Consider the following 27,690-nt stretch of genomic DNA (forward strand, 5'->3'; position numbering starts at 1 on the left):
CCCCATTAAAGGCAAGTAGCCACTAACTCAGAAAATAGGTCTAAGGCAGTGCTTAATTTGCAAATGAAATGGTGCCAGTACTCAAAGCTCTGCTCTGAAACACACGGTTGGTGCAATTAAATGTGTGTGCATGGAATTCCAAGGCTGTGTATTCCTAAATCCACCTCATTCATTTTTAATGTGTCATCCCATTCACCTTTATCTAACTTCTGCAGGTTCCTGCTTTCTCCCTTTTGGACTGTGTTTATGTCTTTCTCTTCCTCGGTCTTTCGGCTTTTTAAAATGTTTTCCTTCTCTTGCTCTAAATAAATGTCTAATGCAGATAAATAAGTGTTGGCTCCCCAAAATAAGTGCTGGTGTCCCCCACCGGACCCACAAGCACAAATTAAGCACTGGTCCACGGTAACAGAGGGCTGGCTTTCTAGGAGGTTTTGCAGGTCTCTATTACAAGAACTGGGTTGAGGTTGAAAAGGTGGCTGTAGAAGTTTTAAGTTAAGACTGCACTATAACTATTGTGTTATGCTATATAGATCGGTCTAGCAAGACTGATAACCAACGCTATCCAGGCACTGAAGCAAGATTGTGGTAGTAAGACTGAAGTTGCTGGGTGTCAGCCCGAATGAGTTAGTAAAAGACCAATAATAAACGAGAGGGGCTCTTCCAGCCAAGGGGACAGAGAACCGCAACAGAAGTTTTTACTCTGAGTTAGTCAAAGAGCTAGGTCTTCAGCTTCTTGCGGAGAACAGGAGAGGAGGAGACCATGATGTTTTGAGAGAGGTCGCTGCAGGTCTTGGGTGTGATGTAGGAGATTTCTAGGCCTCCCATTCCGCTTTTGCAAATGCGAGGGTGAGTGCAAGAGACAAGAGATGTTGACCGTAGGAGTCTGGTAGGTTGGAGGAAGTGAAGGATGATGTTCAGTTATGTTTGACCGATATTGTGCAGCGCCTTGTAATGCATGAGTGAGGAGTTTGAATTGGCAGTGTTTGAGAGGGTGCCAGTGGAGCCATATGCAGAGTTCTGAAATACGGGTGCATAGTGGAAGGTTGAGGATGAGTCTCATTGCGGCGTTCAGGATGGTCTGCAGTCGGTGGAGGAGATGGTTGAAAATCTCGGCATATACTGTGTTGCCGGAGTGTAATCGGCTTGTGATGAGGGCTTGCAAAATGGTGCATCTGGTATTCCAGGGTAGCCTCCTGTAGAGCATGCTGAGGATGTGAAAGCAGGAAGAGCTGACGATTTTGACCTGAGCTGTAATGCCGAACGTGTCATGCAGAATGATTCCCAAGTTTCGAGTATGGTTGGGTGGCGTGGGTGTGGGTCCAAACTCTGATGGGCACCAGGTGGAGTCCCAAGGAGAGTTCTTGTTCTCGAAGATCAACACGTCCGTCTTGTCAGAGTTCAATTTCAGGCAGTTAAATCTCATCCAGTCTGCTATGTTAATAGAGCAGCTGGAGATGTTAGTTCGAGTGGTGAACTTCTTGGTCAGAGAAAGGATGAGCTGAGTGTAATCAGCATAGAATATGATTGAGATGCCTTGTGACCTTAGTGAGCTGTCTCATGTAGGTTTTGAACATGATTGGGCTGAGCGAGGATCCCTGGGGTACTCCGCGGATCAGATCCTCAGCTGAAGATAAGCAGGCTTGTAGTCTGACTCGCTGTGTTCTTTTTATGAGGAAGGAGCTTATCCAGTTGAGGGCCAGTCCTTGGATGACTCTGTCATGCAGTCTTCTAATGAGTGTGAGGTGGTAGGAGACTGTATTGAAGGAGGCGTAGAGATCGAGTAGGATGAGTGATGCAGTTTCTCCACAGTCCAGTATTGTGTGGATGTCATCTGTGACCGTGATATGTGCTGTTTCTGTGCTGAGATTGCTCCAGAAACCCAGCCCAAGCCCAGTAAGTCGTGGTTTTAGAGACAGTTAGTATGTTGTTTGTTGATGGCCTTCTCAATCGAATCGATTCAACTTTATTCGGATTACAAGAAATCCATAAAAGCACAGCAACATAACAAGTTATATAACATAATAATAATAATCCACATTTGTAAAGCGTACAATCACCCGTAAGGGTCTCTAGGCGCTGGGGGCCGTCGGGAAGATTAAGCAAGCTATTGCCTAGAGTCACATGGTGCTGGGCTAATTTGCCACCGGTGCCGGGGATCGAACCATGATCCCCAGATTCCAGAGTCAGTCGCCCTAGCCGCGGCGCCACACCTCTTCCCTCCCTATACAACAATGATAATCATTTTGGCTGAATATGGGGGCAGAGATGGATCGGAAATTGCTCAGTTTGCTTGGGTTGGCCGATTGTTTTTTGAGGAGGTTGTTGACTGCTGCATGTTTTAAGTCTTCAGGGAAGGTGGCGGCTTTAATGGATGGGATGAAGATGTGGATGAGGATGTTGCTTTCGAGGAAGGTTAGGGACCAGGAGTTCATAGGGTCCTAGGGGTGGAAACTGAGGTCACTGAGTAGCATGAAGTCCTTGGATTTGATTCTAAAGGGAGCAAAGAAGTCTGTAATGAGGATGCTGAAGTCAGTTCATGGTCCAGGCGGTCGAATTGTGAGGGTGCCCTTCAGGGTGAAGCGGTTGTTCGTTTGTAGACAAAATTGTGTGTGTTCCATGAAAGGAGTGTTGTTGTCCATGGATGTGTGCATTTGATGGTGTCTTTTTTGGACCATCCTGACTTTCCTGGCTTGTGAATGTGGTCTTGGCGAGTGATCTTGTAACCTGTTGGGGTGCCACGGAGATGTCGGGTGCTTATGCAGGGTTGAGCCAGGTTTCCATAAAGAAGAGGAGGTCTGGCACATTGCTGAGGAGATCCTAGATCTTGTTGTATGAGTGAGAGTTTGTTGAGAAGCCTGCATGAGAGTGGTAGATGGGGTGTTTGGTGTGTTGTGAGTCGATTGCCTGAGTGGATGGAGGAAGTACTGGTGCACGGGGGCATGTGTGTGTGCTGTTGCAGGTGAAGCAGCATTGGTGCATGTGAAGGGTCCTACGTATGTGGGATACAGTGCTGCAGCAGTGGGTTAAACGATGGCCTGGGTTGAGTGAGCGGAGGAACGCTGCAGTGTAGGCTGATCGGACCAGTTTTCGTGCCACTGGGTGCAGTCCAGGTACAGACAGGCAGGTCTTAGCTGCTCAAGCAGTGCCCGGCTGCTCAGGCGCACTGTAGCCGTCATTAAGTAGGTGCTGTGAGGGGAAGGAGCACCGGGCAGTGCTTCTAGACGATGGAAGAGGAGGCAGGAACGCAACATGGTAAGCAGGTAAGGAGCAGGAGGGAGGGGCTTAGAGAGGGCCTGAAGCGGGAACAACAGATGGAAGATGAAAACAGCAGAAAAGAGGCTGAAAAGGAAAAATTGCACTAAGAAGAAAAGGTGTACAAGAGGTAAAAAGGAACACACAAACACACTGCATTGAAATGGAGAAAAGCTAAAAGAAACGTGCAGCACTAAAGAGAGATGGGGCAAAAGTGGAGAAAAATGGCAAAAGAGAGCAAAAACACAAGAAGTGCAAAGGAGAGAGAGGCACTAAAGACAGAACGGCACATAAGTGGAGTAAAGTGGAGCGAGAGCAGAAAACGCGAGAGAGATACAGGCTTTAAAGAAAGGACACGAAAGGGGAGCGAGAGCAGAAAACAGGCGCAAGAGAGTGAGAGAGAGACGAGACTAAGGCAAGTTGGGAGCCTTGAGACACAAGGCTGGGTCCGGAAGGGCCTAGACTGGCTGGAGGACCAGTCCCAAATAAGTGGGCAGTGTCTGGACCTAGGCACCTTCACATTCTCAGTGTTTTTTTGTAGTACGCAGCCTGGGAATAATCACAATGGTGCATGTCATGGAGAGTACATAAGCAAAAAAAGACTCACTGAGTCACCATCCTCCTCCCACACTTTGAATGTTTTTTAAACAAAGTAGACATGATTATCATAAAAATCTCTAAACAGAACACACACAGTGAGCTGCTGCAGACAACAACTTAAAGGGTAAAAGTAGTAATCTATCTTTTAGTCATTGCTCATTGATTCTCAATAGCAGAGTGAAAGACAGACCAGACTTTGGGCTATAGAGCAGGGAACTTTAAGGACTGCAAGGTGTGGAAGTTTAGAGTGGCAACATAATTTTCTCAGTCCTATCTATGTAAAATGCTTCTCTAAGAAAAAAATGTAAATGTATTCCATATATTTTTAAACAAGATTTGATTAGATGTTCAAGTTGCCAGGATATTTCTGAACTCGGAGGATTTCATGAAAAAGACCTCGAGGTTATTGTTCCATTGATCCTCATAAGTATGAAGACAATGGAAATCCCACACAGGTGAAGCTAGATTTTAGGTGCCTCTCTCAGGGAGAAATTGTTACTTCAGCATTGCTTCTACTGTAACCCTATAGCACAAAACTATACAGCAGAATCTCCAGATCTTACTCGCCAAAGAACCCTCCGCTCCTCTTTCTCCTAGGATCCAGACTCAAACGCCGCCTGCACGCCGCAGGTGAGCATGCACTCCGCCGCTGCATATCCGTACCTGCTCCTCTCGCTCCTGCAGGCCAAACCTAAAAGCCGCCAGCACGCCATGGGTGAGCGCGCTTTCCACCACGATATATCCGTAGCCATGTCTGTTATTTCCTTCTTCTGTTGAATCTCCTTTCAGCAGCGGTACACAGAGAGCCGCCAGGTCAGCTCCTTAGCAAGACCTCCGCTCCACGCAATTCAATTCCTCCACTCCGCTCCAGTCATGAAAAACGCAGGTGAACGTACTTTCTGCCGTGGCGTGTCCGTATCTTTTTTTACATTTAAAGTCCGCTCAGAGAGATAATTTTGCAGCATACATCCACTCCATGCCTCCTCTGCCAGTCGACCACTACTTCCACTGCTGTTCTCCCTAGTCTGCTACATCCGAAAACTTAGCGGGTGGTGACCACACGGGAGCTGCTCACTCACACGTCCGAAGTACAGACGCCATCTTGCCTCCCTACCGGCGGGGGCAGTGGGGGGGTGTCTGCTATCGAGCGTTCGTGCTCACAGCCAGGGCTCTAACAGCGTGAGGAGGGCGGCTGCGGAGAGGAGACTTTCTGGTCAATTTCTATTCTTTTGTTACAATACTTCTAGCGCTGGACTGAGACTGAGAAAACTGTGAGAGAACTGCTCTATTTTCGAGGCCCCGGTGAGTGTGCGAGGGGCCGGCTCGTTTGGGGAAAAATTACCTTTCCACAAGAATTTGTTTCTCTCATTTAAAATATTCCACCACGACGCTTGTAATTCATCGCTTTTTGGGTACAGCAGGATTTTGGTATGGCACCTAAAGTTGCTCGCGGTGGGAAGACAAGAGCTATCAGGGAGGCTGCAGTTGGAACACACGAGCAGCATTAGCAGCAAAGAGCACAAAAGAAATGCTTGGAAGCGAGCAACAGGAAGCTACTTTGCAGGGCAAAGGCCTTATATATGGGACACCCAAGATATCTCGGATTTTCCAAATAGCCGCTGGTAAAAAGGTGACAACATCTCCGATAGCCCCCCCAAAGTCCTGTATACCTGAGGCTCAGCAAGTGGGGGGTGAGTTGACTGTTTCACCTCTTGGAGAGGGCAACGTGTCTGTGGAAGATGCTGAGTCGCCCCATGTTAATGAACCCGCTTTAACAGATGACAATGAGGTTGTCAGTGAGGACAGGAATGAGCCCACCAGTAGCAAGGAAAGCGAGTTTTATTCACTAATCGAACATTCAGAGGAGTCAGACGTAGATGAGGATTTCCAACTGCAGGAAGAGGGGTCTTTAGGTGCCTCCTCTATAAGTGTTGACAATAGCCATGGCAAGGATTTTTCTCCGGGGGTGCACCTACAGAAACCCTTACTGTTCGAAAGAAAATTCAGTCTGGAGGGGCTGGACCAGCGATGACAGATGCCTGATTGGGAGCAGATGTTTGAAGGATTGGATTTGGGGGCAAGTGGGGGCCCGGTGGTAGAAATGCAAGCCCATGTATCACTGGAAGAGCTTTATAAATCTATTTCTGAGCACAGGTTAGAAACACGGGCAGAAAATCTAAAAACTCATACCGCCTGTAGGAAGTTGCAAAATACAGTTGGCTAAAAAATGCAACAACTTTACTGAGAGAATGGCGGAAGCAGAGACTCGTATATCATTGCTAGAAGACCAGATGGTGGCACAAACGTACGCTGTGGCAGACATAAAAGCCAATAAGGATGATGTGCATGATAAGTTAGTCGATTTGGAAAAATCGTTTGCGCCGCAATAATCTGCGCATTTTAGGTGTGTCAGAAGGACTTGAGGGGCAAAATGCCCGAAAAATTGTAGTTGAGTTGTTTGAGGAAGCGCTCCCTGAGTTGAAAGAATGGAAATGGGCACAGGAAATCCAACGGGCGCATAGATTTCTGCTTTGGCAATGGCCAGCAAGGAATGGGCAAGTTGCGCAGCAGCCGCTGGCTATTTTGATTTCTCTCAATAATTTCTTGGCCCTACAGGCATTGTACGATCTGGCTAGGCCGGATCAGAGGAGAACTGGTAAGGGGACCCAATTTTTTGTGAGACCTGATTATTGTCACTTTCCAGTGGAAAAAAGATGGCAGCTGCGGCAGTCGATTACTCCTTTTCAAGCAAAGGGCGTCCAAGTGTTTCTATTACAGTCAGCTACTCTAAAGACTGTCAATAAGGGCCAGATACGTTTTTTCACTTCTGAAATTCTAGCCAAAGCATATCTCCAATCTTTGGGATGAGTAACATCATTTCGGTGGCCCATGCACCAAAAGTTGGAGTGTGGAAATGTTAAAAAATAGAAAAAGGGTGCAGTATGCAATGATGTGGCATTAACTTTTTCCTTTTTCTTTAGTCGCAAATTTCAAAAAAGGATACGGGAAGGGTGAGCACCGAGTGGGCTATTCACCGAGCATCACAAGAGCGATTGGCCCTACGGGCTCTATGATGGGGGAGGGCCACGGGCGGGTGGGGGGGCTCTTTTGGGGTGGTGGTGGCGGGGTGTAGAGGGTCACTTGGGGAGTAAAGGGTTGGGTGGGAATCTGTTAAAGGGAAAAAACTCAGTACATAGTATGTGTTGTAGGAATGATAGGACATATGTTGATGGCTATGGGATATCTACATAGTAATGGCAGATAGGAGGCTGCGTATATATGTACATTTAATGTTTGTGGGCTGAATAATGTCCTCAAGAGGAAACGTGTTATAGCCGATTTGCGGTTAATAAATCCAGATGTCCCCTGGCCTAATCGAAGGATATTATCTGAGTTGGGCTTCACATTGTTAACAACCTGTAGGCAATCTACCATGAACAGTGGGGTGGCGATCCTGGGGTGCCGCGGTATGGTAGGTACGGTTAGAGAGAAGGTAGATAATATGGGGAGGTGGGCCATTAAGGAGTGCATTGTAGGGGGCACCAAGACCGTGTTCAGTACAGTATATGCCTCAAATTTGAACGAGGCTGAGCCTTTGGAGTTTTTGAATGCTGAGCTGGCACTCTGGGGGACCCCATTGATATTAATGATTTTAATATACACATGATGGACAGATGTGGGACCCTTATTTCGTAAAGTATACTGGGCGAAAGCCCAAGGTATTTAGAGCTCTGCGGCAGCTGTTGCAGAATCATGTACTTGTTGATGGGTGGACCGCTGTGAATCACGGGGATCCGGGGTACACATTTTATTAATCTCCACACAATCAGTTTGTTAGACTACATCTTTTTACCTCGCTCGATGACCGTTGGTGCAAAGATGCAGGTATGGCTCCGTATTATATCGGATCATGGGCCCGTGATATTGGATCTTGACAGCTTCAGCCTTCCAAAGGAACAGCGATCCTTTACATTCAATAAAAAACTACTACGAGATGAGGAATATATTCGAATTTGGGCTACACTGTTTTTGGAAAGCAACAGAGAGTCGGCTACCCTACCAATGGTCTGGGATTCATTGAAAGCTGGTCTACGGATCAAACACTTAATTATGGGTGGGATAAGCAGAGACGACAGAAGGAACGAATGTTGGGTTTGCTCAAGGAGCTAAAGAAAGCTGAGCGGGAACTCATACAAGCGGTTAGAGCAAATGTTGATAGTCAAGAAGCATAAACTAAGACTGCATGTTGTAAGGCTAAGATCAATGGGGTTTGGAGTCAGGAAATTGCCGCTCAGTTTAAAACTTATAAGGAAGAAAGATATGAATACGGGGAAGCAACTGGCAGATGTTTAGCTCAGAGAATGCGGGGCAGACTAGTTGCTCAGAGAATTGAAATTCTTGAAGATGGCAAAGGGGGCACAGTTGAGACGATGGTAGGTATAATGGATATATTCCATTTTTATTATAAAGAGTTATATACTCAAGATCTAGTTGAGCAGGACAATATAGTGCGGATTTTACAGAATTTTGATTTAGACAGCATTAGATGGACTATCGCCAGGGAAAGCGGCAGGGCCGGATAAACTTCCATTGGAGACATACTGGATAGTTTTTCCTATTATAAAGGAAGATATGCTGGCTACTTTTATAGAGGCTCAGCATGGAAACCCTCCACCATCTTGGGATGATGCCAATATTGCGATTTTTAAAAAAAAGGATAAGCCTCCCAGGCTGCCGGAGTCATATAGACCCATATCATTAATAAATGCTGATGACAAGGTGTACTAAAAAATCCTCGCAACTCGGCTGCCGCAAGTTATATCCCCGTAGGTATCTAGCTATCAGCATGGCTTTCTGCCCGGTAGAAGTACGGTTAATCATTTACATAGGGTTTTAGCGCTGTTAGATTATGCTACTGTACAGCAAAAGCATATACGTTTAATTTTTTTAGATGCTGAAAAAGCATTTGACCGCGTATTGCGGTCGTTTCTTTGGGCTACAATGCGAAAGAAGATGTTTGGACCTCATTTTTTGAAAGCGCTACAAACTATGTATAAACGTCCACGGGCTAAAATTTGTGCAATGGGGAAGGAGTCCTCTTTTGTATATTTAACTAGGGGGACCCGGCAGGGAAGCCCCTGTTCGCCTTTACTTTTTGCTATCTATATAAACCCACTGTTGCAATTGCTGGAAACAACGAATGGCATACAGTCAATGGTAATGGGGGAGCACCAGGTGCGTGTTCTTGCTTACGCTGATGATATAGCTGTAATAACATCTGATCCAGAGCAAGCGTTAAGGGAGATTGAGAATCAGACACAACAGTTTGTGGAAGTTGCCGGGTATAAGTTAAATATCTCTAAAACCCAGGTTGTTTGCACTGAGGGACTCTGTCCGGGCGAAGTTTGTGTTACACCAGATGCAAGATATTTCGGAACAAAGATTAGGATGTCACTCCAAGAGATTGTTGAAGTTAATTGGGCAGACATAATATCCTCGGCAAGAAGACAATTGGAAAAGGTTGAGTGTCTCCATTTATCAATGGCAGGGTGATGTAATGTTCTAAAAATGTGCATTCTCCCTAGGCCAATGTATTATTTGAGGACGGTACCACTGGAGCTGACACGATTGCAATTATCACAGTTACAGTCTCTTTCAGATATATATATATATATATATATATATGGGGCCAGAAGAAAACTTGGCGTGCTTCAAAGTATATGTAGCTACCATTGGTATGATTTTACAGAACATGCAGTATTTGGTGATTGGGATGGATGTGCAACCATTTGAAGCTCCTAATAGATATCAAATGTTGATGGGGACTCAAATATTCAAATGGTGCATTTGAGCCAATATTGTGATTCTTGCCAAGACACCACATGCTATAAGGGTATAGGTTCCTAGCCATTATCTGCCAGAAACCCTGCTCTCTTTGCTTCAAATCCAATGACTCTGGGAAAGGGGTACAGTTCTAATGAATTCCAGTTTTTGGGGGAGGAAACATTTTAAAAGAAAAAAATAAATACAGAGAACCCTCTCTGTGCCTCTGGGTCCCAAATTTGTTAGGTGTTGAGAAACCGATCCGCTGCTACTGGCTCGTATTGTGCCTACTGCATCACTTTCAGTGGTGTCTCAAGGGTCTACAGTAGAATGCACACAGAAACACCTATTGTTAGTGTAATGCCATTACTTTTAAAAGGGTCCAGACCCAGTTCCACATCTGGGAAGGAGATTGCATAATTAATCTACAGGAAAGAGTAACTCTGATAAATTATAGTCTGAAAGGAACCACAGTGAATAACCGGCTGTTAAAAAGCACAGGGGCTAACATTTATATGTATCATCTTTTTGTATCAATCTGTCTGCTTGAGTAGGAGGGTTATGCCCAGACATTCTTTCCTACTCCCTGTGCCTACTAACGTTACAATGTGTTTCTTGCTGCTTGCAATCCAATGCAGGAAAGGTGGGGGCAGAGAGGGGTACATGGCCTCAACAATAATAAAATACATTTTATAGAATGTGTTTGGCATGGACAGGATTCTATGCCAATATGCTTCATCATGCAGACATTTCTACATAATATTTCTGGTGACTGATGACACTGAAATGGAAACTACATACCCGATTTCCACCGCTGAGATTGTTGTATATAATTCGAAAGCGCTTTCTGGTATATGTGCATCTGTATGTTCCTCCCATGAGATATTCAATTACCAGTCCAACATCAATCAAAGTCATTTTATATCCTGGTGGAAGATTTCCCTAAAAGTATAAATAATTCTAATTAAACAGAACATGAATATAGCAAATACATGCAATGTATCTGCAATAGCATAGTTATTTTTTTGGCTAAATAATGAGGTTTTCCTTTTAAAATGTGTGTGTAGAAATTTCTATTTGCGGTCCAAAACACATTTTAATTCACAAGTTGACAGTCTACACAAAAGTTACTTTATACTTTCTACGAACAATAACAATTTATTTACAATGCCAGTCCAAGAATACATTATTTACTTGATTTGCTCTGCAAAACAGAAAGTTGGTTAATAACACACAGCTTTAAAAGTAGCTTCATTAGAAGGTATAGGCATCAGCACTTCCCAAATATGTGCAACTTTTTAACACTTAGGATTTTGAAGTAACGTGGAGTCAACTACGAGTTTCTTAAAGCACAAGTCTAACTTCAAGATTCAAAAAACGTCTTAGCTGCACAGTGCTCCCCAGCATGTCAGAAAAAATGTGCTTAGACGTGCTTATGGGAAACTATATTTGTCTTCAATCTCTGTTTAGATGACTCCACTCATATTCAGGTATTCCTCATCTGGAGGAAAGTGGTAGGTAATATCAAAAAACATAGTACCATATTGTCGGGGAACAATAAGATGTGATGTGCTACGAATTTAACATTATGATAATCAGCACCAATTTAGATTTGAGGTTTTGATTAGCTCATTAATCATGTAGGGACTGATGAAGATCTTTTTACTTCTGAAATGTGCCGCTGCCACCATTACAAGTGAACTCTGAATTAAGGATGAGAATCCTACAATATGAGAACAAGAGACTTTAAAGCTTTCTTTTTTTTTTTTTAATCAGCAGAAACAAAAAAAATATGTGAACTGCAACTCAAAGGCACACATCCAATTACACTATTGGAGTTCAAGAATTATAAGATGGAAGACTAACAACTTGAAAGGGAAATGTTGCTTTCCCCGTAAGCATCTGTTTGCAGCATGTAGTGCTGTACAGGCCCATGATGTGCTTACGAATTTACACCATTGATGGTGTAGCCCAGTTCGTGAAACAGCTTTATAGTGGCTTTGGTGTGAACGCTGTTGCGTTGCACTCTTTATCAGCCAATCATCCAGGTTTGGGAATATATAGATGTCCTGTCTTCACAGGTGCACAGCCACTACTGCAAGGCTTTTCATCAAAACTCTAGGTTCAGTGGTGACCCCAAAGGTCAGCACTTTGAACTGATAGTGTTTGCCACTTACTACAAACCAGTGGTAGCACCGATGTGCAGCGTGAATCAGGATGTGGAAATAAGCATTTTTTAGGTCTAGTGCTGCCATAAAAGAGCCGTGCTGTAGCAGCGGAATGACATTCTGGAGAGGGAAAATGTAGAAATGTACTAACAAAATGTACTCGTCGAGGGGTTTGAGGTCCAAAATGGGCTTGATGGGCCAGTCCTTCTTGTGAATGAAAAGTAGGGGGCCAACAACCGGAACCCTGTGAGTGTTGTGGTGGAGACGCTATAGTCCCTTTGAGAAGGAGCACTTGAACCTCTTTCCGAAGAAGGCGTTGATGTTCTGGGAAGGACGTGTATGTTGGGTGGTGTGAAATTGAGCTCCAGACAGTAACAATGTTGAATGATGTCTAATACTCTCTGGTCTAATGTGACGTGGTGCCAGGTGGGGAAGAATATCTGAAGTCATCCCCATACAAGTATTTTGTGGTAGATGGGGGAGAAGTGGCATGTCATTGCTTGGTTGAGGCTGCTCCTTTGGGGAAGCAACCTTTGCCCTATTCATGGCATTGTTACCTCAGTAGTTACCTGATGCTAAAAGGATGAACAGGCTTCAGGGGAGGTGGTTTTGTAACCTCCACGATAAGCTGAGCAGCGAAAGGACGGCGATGGCAGTGGACGGGCACATGGCTCGGGTGAGAGGCAAAGATTACAGATCTGGTGAAGGTCAGTCCAGGGGTACTTTGCACGACAGAGGGCAGTATAGAAAGGGCATCCGTTCCATCATAGGCCAGACACAGTGAGAGTGGAGAAAAAAGTAGAGAAATAGGCTCTAAAGGGCGAGACCCCACTGGGGGCCGAAGTTAACCAAGGTCTGCCCCGGACGAAAATAAAGGCATCGACCAGATACGAGAAAAAGGGAACTCAATCAAAAACAATACCGATGGAGAGATCTACAGCCACATATGCCTTGAACATTTCTTTTTTACTGACTACTGTTTAGTTTATCGGGGTTCAAAATAGGTTTGAAATACTGCATAAGATTTTCTTCTACCAGAGACATTTGCAGTAGTAGATCATGCTTCCTTTCTGGGGAGAAGAGAAAGGTTACACCAGTGCTTTCTGCAGCTGAGGATGGTTTGTTACTTAAGTTGGAATCAACATGACTTCTTTGGTCGACTGGTAGGTGGAAGAACCTTGAACCTCAGTGCATTGCTATGCTGTACAATATTTAGTACTCATCTGCCCTTGGTGAGGGTAGAGAAGACAGTCACATACTGCACAAGATTAGCCATGTCTGACTTCTGTCTGACTTCTGACACACAGGTGACAGTAAAGAAGAGATAACTTCTTACCTTGGAATGGCAAGGGCAACAGCAGAAACATGATACTGACATGCTGCTACCCATACCACAATGACAGCAGAATAAATGCTGTGATGGAGGTATTATAATGTGGGCTTGAAAGTCTAGATTGGTGCACCCTTCTGATGGTGGGCATAGGTACACCAAAGATCCACTCACGTCTCAATTGGAAATTCAACATTAAGCCTAAGGGTGAAAGAAGCAATGTCTTCACACATGGTCCTTTGGCTTCCACGTTGGATCAAAGAGATATTACAGAGTCAAAAGAACCAGGTGAAGCCAACTTGACAAGAGAAGAATCAGCCTGTTGGCAATAACGTCAGACTGGCAGAAGCTGGCCTCCATGAAGAATGGAGTTTAGTGCCTTAAGTGGTTGCACTGCCAAGAATACATTGGAAAAGGGTATTTGGATTCCCTGGCAAATCCTTTGACCCAGCACATACAGTCATCTTTGTCAAGAGGAGTGGTTATAATTGGAGCAGGCACATGCCCCATACTCACCAACGATACCATCAAAGGTGAGAAATGTTTCTCAGAAAAATGTAATCATATTCCGTTCTCTATTCTCTTCAAGCATGCACAATGCTACAAATACAGAGACAGTAACGGTCCAAAAATGTTTAATCAGTCAGTTTAATTAACCACTGCAAACAAAGAAAGGAGTGGTTTTGACAATTTATCTGAAGTGATAACCTGTGGAGTGATTAAATGAACTTATCAATTTTGCTTCTCTTAACGTCAAACCTCTTATCACGTCCCTTTATAGCCAATTGGCAACACTGCTGAAGATGATACTGATATAGAAGTCTAGAGGCCGATATTTACAAGTCTCATTGATACCCCCATAAAGATGAAAAAGATTAAAAGATGTGAGGACCATGGATGAATTGCATAGACCTCTTTTGACTCATGTAACTGTTAGATCAGGCATCTTGGTGTGTTTTTCCCCTGTATTTTTTGCTTCTGACCTCCTGTTTTTGACTGTGTTCTGCATTTAGTTTTTGCTGGTTTTAGAACTCTGGGCACTTTACCACTGCTTATCCCTGCTAAAGTGCAAGTGTTCCCTGTGTAAATTGTGATTGTTTATCCATAATTGCTATAACTGATTTACGGGTGAGACCCGAGGAAACTGCAATGTATGCCCCCAGGGCCTGCAATTCAAATGTTAGTAGTAGGCCTGTAGCACTTATTGTGCCACCCACATGAGTATCCCTGCAACCATGTCTCAGACCTGACACCACAGTGTCTGTGCGTGCAGTTTTGAAAGGCCAGGCCGACCTGGCAAAACTTGCCAGGTCCAAACCTTCCCTTTTGCTACATGCAAGGCAACCCTAAGGTATACCCTATGTAGACCCAATGGGCCGGGTGCAGTGAATATAAAAGGTAGGACATGTACTGGTGCCTTTTACATGTCCTGATAGTAAAAAATCTGCCAATTTCGTTTTTCACTGTTGCAAGAATTACCTTCTTCATAGAGGTCATCATTGGAGTAACCCTGGGCGTAGTTCGCGGAGCCGCACTCCGCGGAGCTACGCGAAGACGCAGTTGCACTCCGCGACCTTCGCGTAGCTCCGCGGACATGCGTAGTAGCTTGCTAGACCCGTTCGCGCGCCGTTTTTCGTCTTCGGGAGCGCGGTGCGCGTGTTCGGGGCGCTACCTGCATGCTCGAGATAGCTAGCGCGCTAAGTTACTCAAGAGGTTTGTCCCGCCCGCTTGCGTTCCCTTATTTCCAAAGTGCGTGATCGCGTCAAATATCGCGCGAACTTACCCCCGGCGCACGCGATAATGTTATTCAGCGCGCGAGAACTACGCTACGCACCGGATCGCGGAGTAATCGACAGCTTCGCGTTCTCCGTAGAACGCGGAGTTGCCAAAACTCCGCAAGCTCCGCGAACGGAGCGTAGTTCTTCGCCCAGGGTTACATTGGAGCTTCCTTGTAACCTCTTACAAGTGTAACTTTCAATTGAGGAGAGAGAGAGTTTTTGAGTTTTGGGTCCCTGAACTAAAAATTAAAAAATACATATTTTAGTAGAGTTGGTTATTAAATTGCGTGTTTGAAAATGACACTTTAAGAAAGTGAAAATCACAAGAGCACAACCCAAGTGTCTATGTAAACATGGGTATAAAGTTTATAGTTTAAGATAAGTGTTCACTAGGAACTCATTCTCCAAAAGACAATATGGTAATACAGGAAATCCTGGACAACCTTAATCTCACGAAGAACATTAATATTTTCACATAAAATAATTTCTGTTCTGATTAAATCTTAAATGAAAAACCAACCAGTGTTTCGAGTCAGCTGAATCAAAAAGTATTTTCTAATCAAAATGAAATCCTGAATCACAAAAAATAACAGTCAAGTGGTTAGTGAAGAGATGCTTCGGCAAAAACCCCAAGTGACAAGAACCTCCCCTGGGAGTAAGGAATCGACGCATCAAGTTGCTTTTCCAACGCCTCATCTACCATGCACCTATTTTCCTATTTTATTTTGACACACCCGGGGTACCTTGTGATAAAAGTGACACATCCATAGTTTCCTATGGAACGAAATATTTTGAACCTTTTAAAAGTTATATATTTGCTTGGGTATTTTGGATGTTCGTCGTTTTTTTAGCAGAAAAATGTTGTTATTTTTCTAAATTGGTGTGGTGTCCTTTTGTAGTGTTCACTGTGTTACTGTGTGTATGGAAAAAATGCTTTACACATTGCTTCTAAGATAGGCCTAACTGCTCGTGCAAAGCCACCAAGGGGGTGAGCAGGGGTGATCTTGGGTGTGTAACTCCCTTACCCTGACTAGAATAAGGGCCCCTACTTAGACAGGGTGGAACCCACTGCAAACTAGATACTCCCATTTCTAACAGTAACATAGGTTATCCTTATGTTAAGCAGAACCTCCTCACACTCTAGCCTAATGTTTACTACTGCATATTTTATTAACCCCTTCGCTGTGGGGTGTTTTCCCCCCCCAGTGCGGGGGGGGGGGGGAGGGAGGGGCCGCGCGCAGCGCCCGCATGCTGGTGACGAGCTGAGCTCGTCATGAGGCAAAGCAGAGCTGCCCTCATGACGAGCTCAGCTAGTCACGGCCGCACCCGTTTTTAGAACGTTCAGCACAGCAGGGAAATTAGCCCCGCGTGCGAACGTTCCAACGGTGCGAACGTTCCAACGGCCGTGACGAGCTCAGCTCGACATGAGTGGAGCTCACCTGTACTCCATGACGAGCTGAGCTCGTCACTGTAGGAAGGTGGATATCTGACTATGGTTGCCCCCAACTTTTTGCCTAGTGTTTTGCTGGTTTTTGACTTAGTTGGCTTGGGATCCTGCTATTCAGGACCCCAGGCTTCCTGCTCTCTCTGTTAAAATGGACTCCATGTACCTTAGGTACATATCTGATTGGATACTGGGTCACCTTATCAGTCCCTGTACAGTGTACCTTAGGTACCCAGGGCATAGGTGTACCCAGGGCCTACCAGGGGCTGCAGCATGTATTATGCCACCCCTGGCGGCCATCCAAAACTGACACAACTGGCTGCTAAGACAGCTGGGGCAAGGTGGTGTAATCACCCTTTGCTATAGATATAGTATACCTATATCTAACCCCAAAATGGACACATATATTCCTATCAGTCACTCCTATGGCAGGCCTTATCAATCCTGAAGGCAGAGTGATTGGAATTATGTGAGATGGTGCTCTGGCATGAGCTGAGCCCGTCTGCAGCTTGCCGAACCAAGTCCTAATAGCTGTTCCATTATAACGCTATACCATATACTCTTAAGTGCATTATAATCCTCGCGGTTGAATGCTAACTCTGGTATAACATTATCAAAACATGTCCAGTAAGGTGTCATACGAATTGGAATACTACCCCCTCGCCAATTCTGGGGGCGGGGGTAGCATTCCACCCTTCTAGAGGGACACAACATGTATGTAACTGTGAACCCCGGTTAAAGTTGACTCGAGCCTTGGCATCACAAAATGGATGCTGCCACCACAGACACAAGTCTGACCTCCTGCTGCTGGGAGTCCTTCCAGCGAGGGAGGCTTGGACAAAGGGTTTCCTGCCTTGGGAGGTGCTAGCACCACCCCAGACAGGATTTTGTGTATTGGGTAGGACAGGCCTGAAAGGAATGAGACATGCCTGGGGCACACAAGGTGTCCTGTGCATACACCGGTTCAAACCAGTTGCTGGGGCATCCCTGCCCCAGCTCTGGCGCGAAACCGGACAAAGGATAGGGGGTGTAACCACCCCCCTTCCTGGTCCCACCCATAGGAGGGACCTAGTCGTAGTACAGCCCCCTTTAACAGGATAAAGGTAGGAGCTGGTCCCATTCCAAATTACATTATCCTGAACAACTTTTACAAGAAGAAACTCTGGACTTCGACGCTCTGCTCCACAGAAGACTGAAGAATCTCCCTTGTGGGCAAGAGTGTCCACCCTGCAACTGCAGGCATCATCAAGCGTCCAGCGGCTTCACTTTGTCGTCTTCCCTTGAGGATCCAGACTTCAGAGCCCGACGAAACCCGGATTCCCAGACCTCTCCGACCTCAACTCACATCTGCAGCACAGCTGAGATCCGTGGGTGCGACGAGACACGTGGGACCGGCCATCTTGGAAGAAACTGCACTTGGCTTCCAGCACGACTCCCGAGGTAAACTCGACCAAGTGCTTTGGGGATTGAGAAGCCCCAGCCCCGAGCAGCCCCTGCACCGAAGATCAGTCCTTCAGCTTCCACGAGATCTGCGTGGGGCCCTTCTGCTTGTTTGCTGCTCGACGCGTTGTCTGGTCACTTGCCGGCTGGCTAGTGACCTCCTAGACGACGAACTTTGAAAACTACACTGCTGGTCTGGTTGCTCCAGACTGGCCCTTGCTCCCTTCCAAAAGAGGAGCACCCCGGACTCTCCTAGTCCGCACCAGATGCCTTTTCCACTCACCGCGTGGGTTGCCTTTGCCAAGGCCTGTTGACGCCAAATCCTGAACAGACACCGCCGACAGCGAGAGCCTGCGTGGGACAGCTCGTGCCTCCATCCTGGTCGTCGAAGACGCCTCCTGGTCCACGTGGCAGCAGAGTCAAGCATCCACTCTTCACCTGATCGCGACGACGACATTTGGTTCCTTCCTGGTTCCACTCCAGTCACTGGCTAGTGACTTTGAACATTGTCCCCTCTGCTTTCAGGTCTTCAGCATCTCTGATCCACCCTTGGATCACACCGGACATCTTCCTCCTGGTCGCCTGCAGCATCTTTTCTTTCAGGCTCCATAGACTTCAACGCAGAAAGCTGACACGACTTCGCACCTATGCACCCGCAGCCCGTGGGTGAGGTAACAAGAGCATTTCGGTGCTCAAGGGTAGCTTGACTCTCCTAGTGTCTAGATTCACAGTCGTTTTAGTCCTAACCAGTCAGGATTGTCCGTACTCACCTTTTTCTTGAACTGTACTGTCCATAGACGTTGTTACGCATCCCGCGTGTGAGTTCACACTCTGCACCCGCGTCCCGTGGACCTCCTATTACTTACCTAAAGTTAGGATAGCGTAGTCCCAGCGGTCCTACAGCCTCTGGACAGCTCCAATCCTTCTATCGATTTCCTTAACCCATTTACTTAGTATATGGTTTGCCGTGCCCCTAGGGCACCATTGTAATTTTGTGCAACTTATCGTATTTTTCCTAAGAGATTGTCATGTGCTTAGCCCTCTGATCTCAAAGAGTTCAGAGGCGTTTGTTATTAATAAATATATTGTTTATTTTCATAAAAACCTGTGTGGTGTCCTTTCATCTGGTATTCAAGGGGTTATATTGTGGTAAAACAGCTGGCTTCACATGCCAAAAGAGTTTAGCCTAAGACTGCTTTGTCCATGCTACCATTAGGATAGCTGGTCTATAAGGTTGACTTACAACCAATCACCATAAGGGTTGTTTGGACTGATACAAGGTGATCACTAGAACTAGTGAGCATCATATATCAGGCCAACTTCTCACAGTCACCAGCATGGATGAGGTTAAGCAACTGCTTAATACTTTCTGCAATGGAGGTCATGGAACACTGTGATGTGTTACTTTACAGAATCGCTATTTTATTGCTCACGTTTTATATATCACCAATTTCAATTAAGTTGTTGATAAGGAAACAAAAGAAATACTCTTAGGTGAAGAATATGAGTAAGGCAATGTGACAGACTGAGATCAATAAGCACTGTCAATTTGCAGTTATTGCTCATCTTTTGTGCAATCCTTGGCTTAACAATGAATACCACAGTGAGGCCACTTCTTGGCTTAAAGAAAACATTCAGTTCATTATGTAATGAATAAAAACTCTGAAGCTTTTATTATGTTTTATTAGGACATTGGAATATTGAGCACTCCACTGAATATAAAGGAGTGCTACGGTCTTCTACGGGTCGGTCGAAGCCCGCAGAGCAACATTCCAATGTTGTTTTTGTTCAGAGATGCTGCTGTGATTTTAACCCCATCGGTCTCCGAGAGGCCTTTCTTTTTATTAATAAAGACATTCTGCCCTCTAGGGGTGGAATGTTCTAACAGCCTTAGAGCCCTCTTAGCGGGCTCTACCAGCCATTAAAGGCCTGCTCCCAACGCTGGAGCGGGCCTTTTATGGGCGGTATATCCCGCTAGGTCGGGCTCTAAGGCTAAATGATGCTTCTGTTTTGTACGACACTCGGAATGTTAAATACATTTTAAAAACTTAATTTAGCAATGTTGTGATGGAGGTAACAAAGACAATTTTCAGCTTTTTAGGCAAACAGGAATGCTGGTACTTAATCACTCAAAGAAGAATTCCTAAATTTTGGGAGAACGCTATGTCATCCATAAACTTTAAACCACAGATAAAAGAAGATTGTGTTCACCATCACTGATGAGGATAATTAGAGGGTGTACGTTTCTTTCAAATTCAAATGCAGGCTCTTGTTCGCTCATAAAAAAGTTAGGTATCTTCTATTTGCTTCTGCTAAAGGATTTCTAATTTGCTAAATAATTTCTAACATTCAATATAATTGTCTTGTATTTTCTATGACCTTGGTTAGTATTAAATATAAATAACTTTGTGCCTATAACATTCGAGAGCAAAGAGGTTAGCCCATGAATCTAAACTTACCTTGTTGGATCTGTGATATCACAGATATTGGCTCCAGACCGGTAGACGAGAGAGAACAATGACCACAGGAGGGACATTTAACATCTGGTTATTTTTCCTGCTCTGCAGATCTAACGGCTAAATACAGGGCATGCAAGATTAGGGGAAATTCAGGCGGTGGCCATACACATTTTTTGCCTTGTGTCACTAATGCGGTTTCAGCCTTGGTGAGATTTAGGTCAAGGCAGTGAGAACTATTTTGTGAACCGAGGGCACCCAAGGATCTGGGTTTCCAACATCTATGCTGCACATGTGAGTTGGAGTCCTGTGGTTATAGGGATAGATTTAGTGGGCGCATCGTAATGCAATCCACAGCAGGATCAGCTTTTTAAAAGAAGTAGCAAACTGCTGAAGATAATGTTGTTCCTCCACATCAAGACTTTGGAAGGTTGTAGCTCTTTCCACCCCTTATGCTCTGAGAAATTTTCGTCATTCACCCAGTCACCTACATGGCATAGCAAGTCTAGAATATTTGTCTTATAACAATGAAAATCAGAGCACACCGGCAACCAAAGGTTATCTACTCCGTGCGGACCACCTACAGAGTGCTTATCGTTTTAGGGAAAACGTGTGTTACACAGAGGACAGGCTTAAAGGTGCCATTTTTAATAATTCTGGAGTTAAATCAAAGAATTATCTCAAGACTCCCAGCCGCAACCTGACACTGATGCCTTAGTCTGGAAAGCATTGTCATGGGAAAAGATATTTTGTTGGAAAGGATCGCTAAGTCCATGCTCTAAAATAAACCTTGAGAAAAACATCTTGCAAAGTTCCACTGCCAACTTCAGACATAGGATACTGCACATCGAGTCAATCTTCAACAGAGATTTGCATAAAAAGCACCTGTTTTCTGACTATCCCTCCATGTCTCTGGATTGGCATCTATTAATACATTTAAATTGTCCACAAATATTTCAATTACAGGCAAAACTGAAAACGTACCTCTTGTAAATCTTCCTTCTGTACCTAAAGGACTGAGATGGTGTTAGCCATGACAGCAGAATACCTTTCACAACAAAAGCACTATTGTATAGATGCATGTGTGATGGCTCTCCCATCATTGTGCAAGTTGCATTGCTATCTTTAACAAATATACTGTTGAATATATCTGGGCATTAAGATCACCAGTTTAACCTTAAAATAAATTAATGTAACCTGAACCGCTCTACCAAGTCGAGGTACTGATACCATCAATGCTGAAGCACTAAGAGGCAACTACGTTTTGTGGTGTACAAACATACAAGCACAAATAAACACTGAACAGTTCTGCATCAAATTAGAACGTTATTATTTACCTGTTTTACATCCCGAACTAGATGAAAAAGTGTAGGATTGGTTGGGCCTTGCTTCTGTTTAGACGGAAGAAATAAATAAACAATTAAAATCCTGATAGGTTACCAATTTCATAAAATTCTAGTAATGTAGTATAACAGTAAGTTTCAAGTCTCAAGTAAAAGGTTTCAGGGTACAAATTCTAAGAGTTAAACACTGATATGGTCTCAACGCTTGCACAATATCTTTCAAGAACTCACAATTATAAAAGAATTAGGCCTACATACTGGTCTCTAATAAGTTACTTAACTTTGATAATGTTCTTTCTGATGGATACTCCATTTAACCGCAGATTATTCACCTTGTGAATACCCCACGTGCCAGATTGGATCCGGATATTTTTCTCTGCAATTCTCTCAGACGCAGATAGGTGGTGTTGTCCGGCTCCACGCCAGGTCTATCCCACACCAAAAGGACCACAAAATAACCACCACATCCACACGTCGACGTGAGTTTATTTCTGATATCTGTCCGCGTCACCGAATACAGACCTCTCAGGAATCAGGTTGTGTCAGTGTGCAGGTTTTTAATTGGAATCTTTTTATTATGGACTGAAGGAGAGGCTTCCAGATAAATGGGGAGGAGGGAAGGGTGGTGAGGAATCTGTGGTTAGATGAGAGCATCCACCGGAAAGGGCAATATTGAAGGCAAGTAACTTGTTCTTGTGATGGATACTTCCAACTGCAGATTCCTCACCCTATAAATAGATAAAAGTATTACCTGAGCCCCCGAATGTGGATCGGCGAATGGTTCAGATCAGAAATCCACCAGGACCAAACAGGCAAACTAACTCTGCCACCAGACCTGGCTATCCAGCCAGTAGTGCTTTGGGAATGTGTGACATCCACATAGTAGCCTTGCAAATGTCCACAACAGGCACTCAGTGTGCTAGCACAGGGGCAGAATGAGCTTGCAGGGATTCCAGAGGCTGTTTCTCGACTAGGCCATAGCAGATCTGTACACAAAGGAAATCAATAAGGAGATGTTTTGATTGTGCACTGCTTTTCCCCTCTTTGTCCCAGAGAACAGCACAAAGAGCTGATAGTCATTGGTACAATCATTATAAAAGATCGGAGGTCTCTTTAAGACTAGGCAATGGAGTCCCTCTTTCTTCCTGGATGCATGATGTGAGGCGAATAGTGGCAGCAGAGGGATAGTTTGGCTAGTGAGGAAATGTGCTTCAAGTTTTGGGAAACATGCTGCATTAGCCCTCAGAATTAGAATCCCTGTAAAAAAAGGTGGTAAACAGTTTTCGGATAGTAAGTCCTTGCCGCTCAATCACACTACAAGCATAGTGAACACTATGAGGAGAATGCCTTCAATGTGAGCAACAGTGCAATGGCTTGAATGGGATGATCATCACAAATGTATGTTTCTATGAGGCATCACAGAGGGTTTTCGTGGGAACATGGAGGTCAAACCTTTTAGAAAACAAATAGGTGATTTAAACAAAGATGGCAGAGCTTGTAATAATAAAAAGGTTGATAAGGCCGACAGATGCCCCTCCTCGACCTAAGACCCATACACGTTTTAGGTCTAAATTAGATTAAAAATGCTCTGGAATGACAATCTCAGCAACACCAACCTGACCTGGGGGATTCCATCACTGGGGCTAACTCCAGGTGTCCTAATTGGATCAATAATTTGCTAGACACAGTTATTCTTCTAAAGATCCACAAGGGACAACAGAAATCGAAACAGCCACCATGATCCCCAACCTATCAATACAGCAGAAGCATTGTAAGCAATTAGAAAGGACATTGAGAAGGCACTATGAGTAAGCAAATAGGCTAGAATACCAGGAAGCAATCAGGCTTTACCATTCAGAGAATCGAACTGCCCAGGCAATTTTTTACTCTACAAACATAGAGAATGCTTCAAACTCACCTAGGGAAATCTTCCTAGTTCTTAAATCATTACTGGAGATGAGATCAGACTGACCACCTCCAGAACAGTCAATTGCTCGTTGCAATGAGTTAGCCTTGTTTGAAAAACAAACAAATCTTACACCTTTGTCTTTTCCAGGAAACAGAAAAAAAAGCTATGCCCCTAGCACAGCCGCTCGGCCTTTCCTCTGATCTCTTCCAATCAACTTCTGACATTACTTAGCCAAGTGAAGTCAGGATCCCCTCTTGACCCAGCCTCCCTCCATATCTTAGCACAAAGCTCCGAGATTATTCGCCATGTTCTAATAGGTTTATTGAACCCGTCACTCTCCTCTGGCATAGTTCCCAAACAATGGAAACCTGAAGTTAAACTCCAGCAAAACAAAATTACAAATCTGGACCCCTCTTATCCAGGCAACTACAGACCTATTTTTCTCTGATGCCAGGCATATCTAAACTTCTGGAGAAACAAGGCATTCACCATCTTTTCTTGTTTCTAGAATCAAACAATCTTCTTCACTATAACTAAAAGGGATTAAGAGCACTACTTGGCATCAAGACCGCACTGCTAGTCGTGAATGAAGGCCTCAGACAACTTCTCAAACAGGGTTGGCACAGCAGCAGTTATTCTCTTGGACCTCAGAGCAACCTTCAACACGGTGGACCACACAACACATGTCGAAAGGATTGCGGAGGTTGGGACAGACGACTGTGCGCTGAAATGGCTTGATTCCTTCCTCCCTCAAAGACAGAACCTTCCAAGTATAGGACCATGCATGTTTCTCCGATACTCTGTCCATGAAATGTGGAGTTTCCTAAGGCTCCACATTAAGCTCCACCCTGTTTAATCTTTATCTGCGTCCTCTTGCAGAGCAAGTTTAGTCTTCAGACCAGACTATTGTATCATACGCCGATGATACACAATTAGTTGGATCTATCACTCCAGAACATGGGTCTAACTGCAATCAACTTTTCCACGGCCTTAAAGAGGTGGCCAACTTGATGGCCAACTGCTCCCTCAAATTGAATGGGGACAAGATGGAGCTTATGCCATTAGGAAACAACAAAGCCAAGAGAGCCTCTACCCTGGACGGAATGCTTCGGAGCTGCACCAACCCTGAAAAACAAAATAAAAAGCCTGGGCATTTGATTAGATAACAGGCTTACAATGGAAATACAGGCAAACTTGCTAGCGGCAAAATGCTTCGGTATTCTTAGATTTTTAAGGAAAGTTTTAAATCTTCTGCCCATTCCCCCACTGCCCCCCCCTGCACGGAGGCTCATCATCCAGACCTTGATTGTATCTAGGCTGGATTACAGGATTTACTCTATATTTAGGGTCCCCATGCTATGTTAAGAAGTGGCTACAAACTATTCCAAATGCCTCTGTTAGTCTTCTATTCAAAATCCCAAGGCACCTGTCCACAAGGAGGGCCTTCGCCGTCCTTCATTAGTTTCCTATATATCTATAAGCATCTCTTACAGGGCTATTCACAGGAAAGGGCCCCAAATCCTTCATGTCCTTCTTGAATTGTACAAAGCCTGCAGATCTTTAAGGTTCGCAACAACTTCTTTGTAACAACACCCAGAATCTGTAGTTCTAGGTGGGGTGGCCGCTCCTTAAATTTTTTGCCATTTAGACTCTGGAACTCCCTGCCACTCATACTGCACCAGCCGTATTCCGAACTTGCTTTAAGGAAAGATCTTAAGACTTGGCTTTTCTCTAATTCCCCCCCCCCTCAACTCTTAGCTGGCTTGACTCTGTTGACCTGCTGGTTTCATTCAGCACTGGGAAGCCTCCGGGTAGCCATGGGCTACACCAACTGACTAGATTGGGTTAGATAACCTTTAACTATTGCCACAGCAAGGTCTTGCTGAATTAGAGGGAGGGAGAAAAGAAGAGCACCAGGCAACTGGGCTTGTAAGACCAACAAACAAACTTCTCCCAGTGTCCTGCATAGATAGTTTTGGCAGATGGATGTCTGGCTGTCAAAATGGCATTCACTACTTAAGGAGAAAGGCCATCAAATGTTGACATTCAATCTCCAAGCAAGTTGTGCTGGCTCAAGTGTAGGACTCTGTCCTGCTGCTGACAGAAGAGGTTCTCCTAAAGAGGCATCCAGATCAGTGGACAGAAGCTCATACCCAGATGTTCCAGGTACCACACTCTCCTCGTGCCACTAGGATGACTTATGCCTGGTTGTTCTTGATCTTTTCGAGAACTCTGGGCAGGAGAGGTAGAAGTAGGAAGGTGTACAGAAGTCCCAAGCTCCAGTCAATATCTGCACAAAACTTGAGATAATTTTTTGGTGTCGAGTCTACTGAGACCGCAGATCCCAATCAATAAATCAGCTATTTGTATAGTGCAGCAGTCACCCATAGGGGTTACTGAGCGCTGAGGGTGCCATACCTCCGTAGAAAAGCCAGGTCTTGAGTTTCTTTCTGAAGTACACCAGGGAGAGTGCTGTTCAGGGATGGAGGAGCAGGTCATTCCAGGTCTTGGCTGTGACGAAGGAGAAGGAGCAGCTCACACTGCAGCTACAAAGGATGAGGGGGGAGGCGGAGTGTACTTGTAAGTGAGGAGGAGCAGATGTGTTTTGTGGGCAGATGGAAGTTCAGTCGACGGTTGATGTAGGACAGTCCTTGATCATGTAGAGCTTTGTAGGCGGGCTTGACGATCTAGAACTGGCATCTCTTATGGATGAGGAGGCAGTGGACGTTTCTGAGGTTGGGGGTGATGTGGGTCCATTTGGGGAGGTCTAGTAATAGTCTGGCTGCAGCGTTCTGTTTGGCCTGGAGTCTTCTGAGGAGCTGGGTGGAGATGCTGGGTGGAGATGCTGGCATAGAGAGCATTGCTGTAGTCGAGATGGCTGCTGACGAGGGCCTGAAGGACTGGATTCCAACTGAAGATTCTGTAGAGCATGCGAAGGGTGTAGAAGCAGGAGAAGGCGACTGCGTTGACTTGTCGTTTCATGGTCAGCTGGCTGTCAAGGATAATGCCAAGGTTGTGCACATGGTCTGTTGGAGTTTGTGTTGGTCCGAGTTCTGCTGGCCACCAGCTGTAGTCCCAAATGGAAGTGTTCTTTCCGAAGATCAGTACTTCTGTCTTGTCGGAGTTGAGGTTGAGGCAGTTTTCTTTCATTAAGTTGACTATGTTGGTGATGACATTGCAGAAGTTGGTTTTGGCATTGGAGGGGGTCCACGGTGAGAGAGAGGATGTTGGAGATTATGTTGAGGCAATGGGATCTGATGTTACCTGTGAGGAGGCTCATGAAGATGTTGAAAGGGGTGGGGCAGAAAGATGATCCTTGGAGTGCGTCACATGTGATGTCTTTGGATGTGGAGGTAAAGGGAAGCAGCTAGATGGTTTGTGTATGTCCTCTAAGGAAAGAGGCGATCCATTTGAGGGCGTTTTGATGTAGGTCAGTGTTGCAGAGTCTGTCGATGAGGCTGTGGTGGAAGATGGTGTCAAACCAAGCAGAGAGGTAGAGGGGGTACAGGGCCACAATTTCTCTGTGGTCGAGGAGATTTCTGCTGTCTGTGACAGCAATCAGTGTGGCCTCAGTGTTGTGGCTGGTACAGAATCCTGATTGTGAGGTGTCAAGTGGGTGGTTTTGGTCCAGGTAAATCGGTGAGCTATTGGTTGGTGGCTTTCTTGAGTACTTTGGTTGGTTAGAGGAGCAGGCAGATCAGTCAAGTTTGGAGATCGCTTGAGTCGGCGAAGGGGAACTCTAGGAGGAATATGACCTCTGTGTGTTTCCATATGTCCAGAAAGGATGCTGTGGAGATGGCGGTGTGGAGGATGCTGGTGAGTTCCATGCAGATTGGGTTTGTTCTAAGGTTGAAGAGATGGTGGGGGAAGGGGTCTGTGGGCAACCTAGAGTGGATGGAAGACATGATGGCTGTGGTGGTCTGAATGGTGAGAGAATATCACATGGTGATCATTTGGATGGGGTATGCTGATTGGTTGAGAGTGGTGGGTTGGAGGGTTGAAATTGTTGTAGATGGTGGCAATCTTGCTATGAAAGTAGTCCGAGAGGGTGTCGCAGAGTTCTAGGGAGGGGTGGATGATGTGTTTTGTGGCTGTCGGGTTGGAGAATTCATTGACTATTTTGAAGAGTTTCTTTGTGTGGTTGGCA

General features: G+C 45.1%; 1 protein-coding gene and 1 long non-coding RNA gene across 2 annotated transcripts in view; one reads left to right on the forward strand and one right to left on the reverse strand.

Annotated features, from left to right (window-relative positions):
* The window catches only part of LOC144826435 (transient receptor potential cation channel subfamily M member 7-like), a 2,236,140-nt gene that overhangs the window by 1,496,043 nt on the left and 712,407 nt on the right, over nt 1-27,690 (reverse strand). Inside the window, exons 13-14 of the mRNA XM_078684762.1 lie at nt 21,629-21,682; nt 10,477-10,617 (exon numbers count right to left, since the gene is read on the reverse strand). Of these exons, the coding sequence (XP_078540888.1) occupies nt 10,477-10,617; nt 21,629-21,682 (195 nt within the window). The remainder of the gene's footprint in view (nt 1-10,476; nt 10,618-21,628; nt 21,683-27,690) is intronic.
* The window catches only part of LOC144826437 (uncharacterized), an 871,719-nt gene that overhangs the window by 645,855 nt on the left and 198,174 nt on the right, over nt 1-27,690 (forward strand). The window lies entirely within an intron of this gene.

The sequence above is a fragment of the Lissotriton helveticus genome, chromosome 3_2 (assembly GCF_964261635.1).
Source record: "Lissotriton helveticus chromosome 3_2, aLisHel1.1, whole genome shotgun sequence".
NCBI lineage: Eukaryota > Metazoa > Chordata > Amphibia > Caudata > Salamandridae > Lissotriton > Lissotriton helveticus.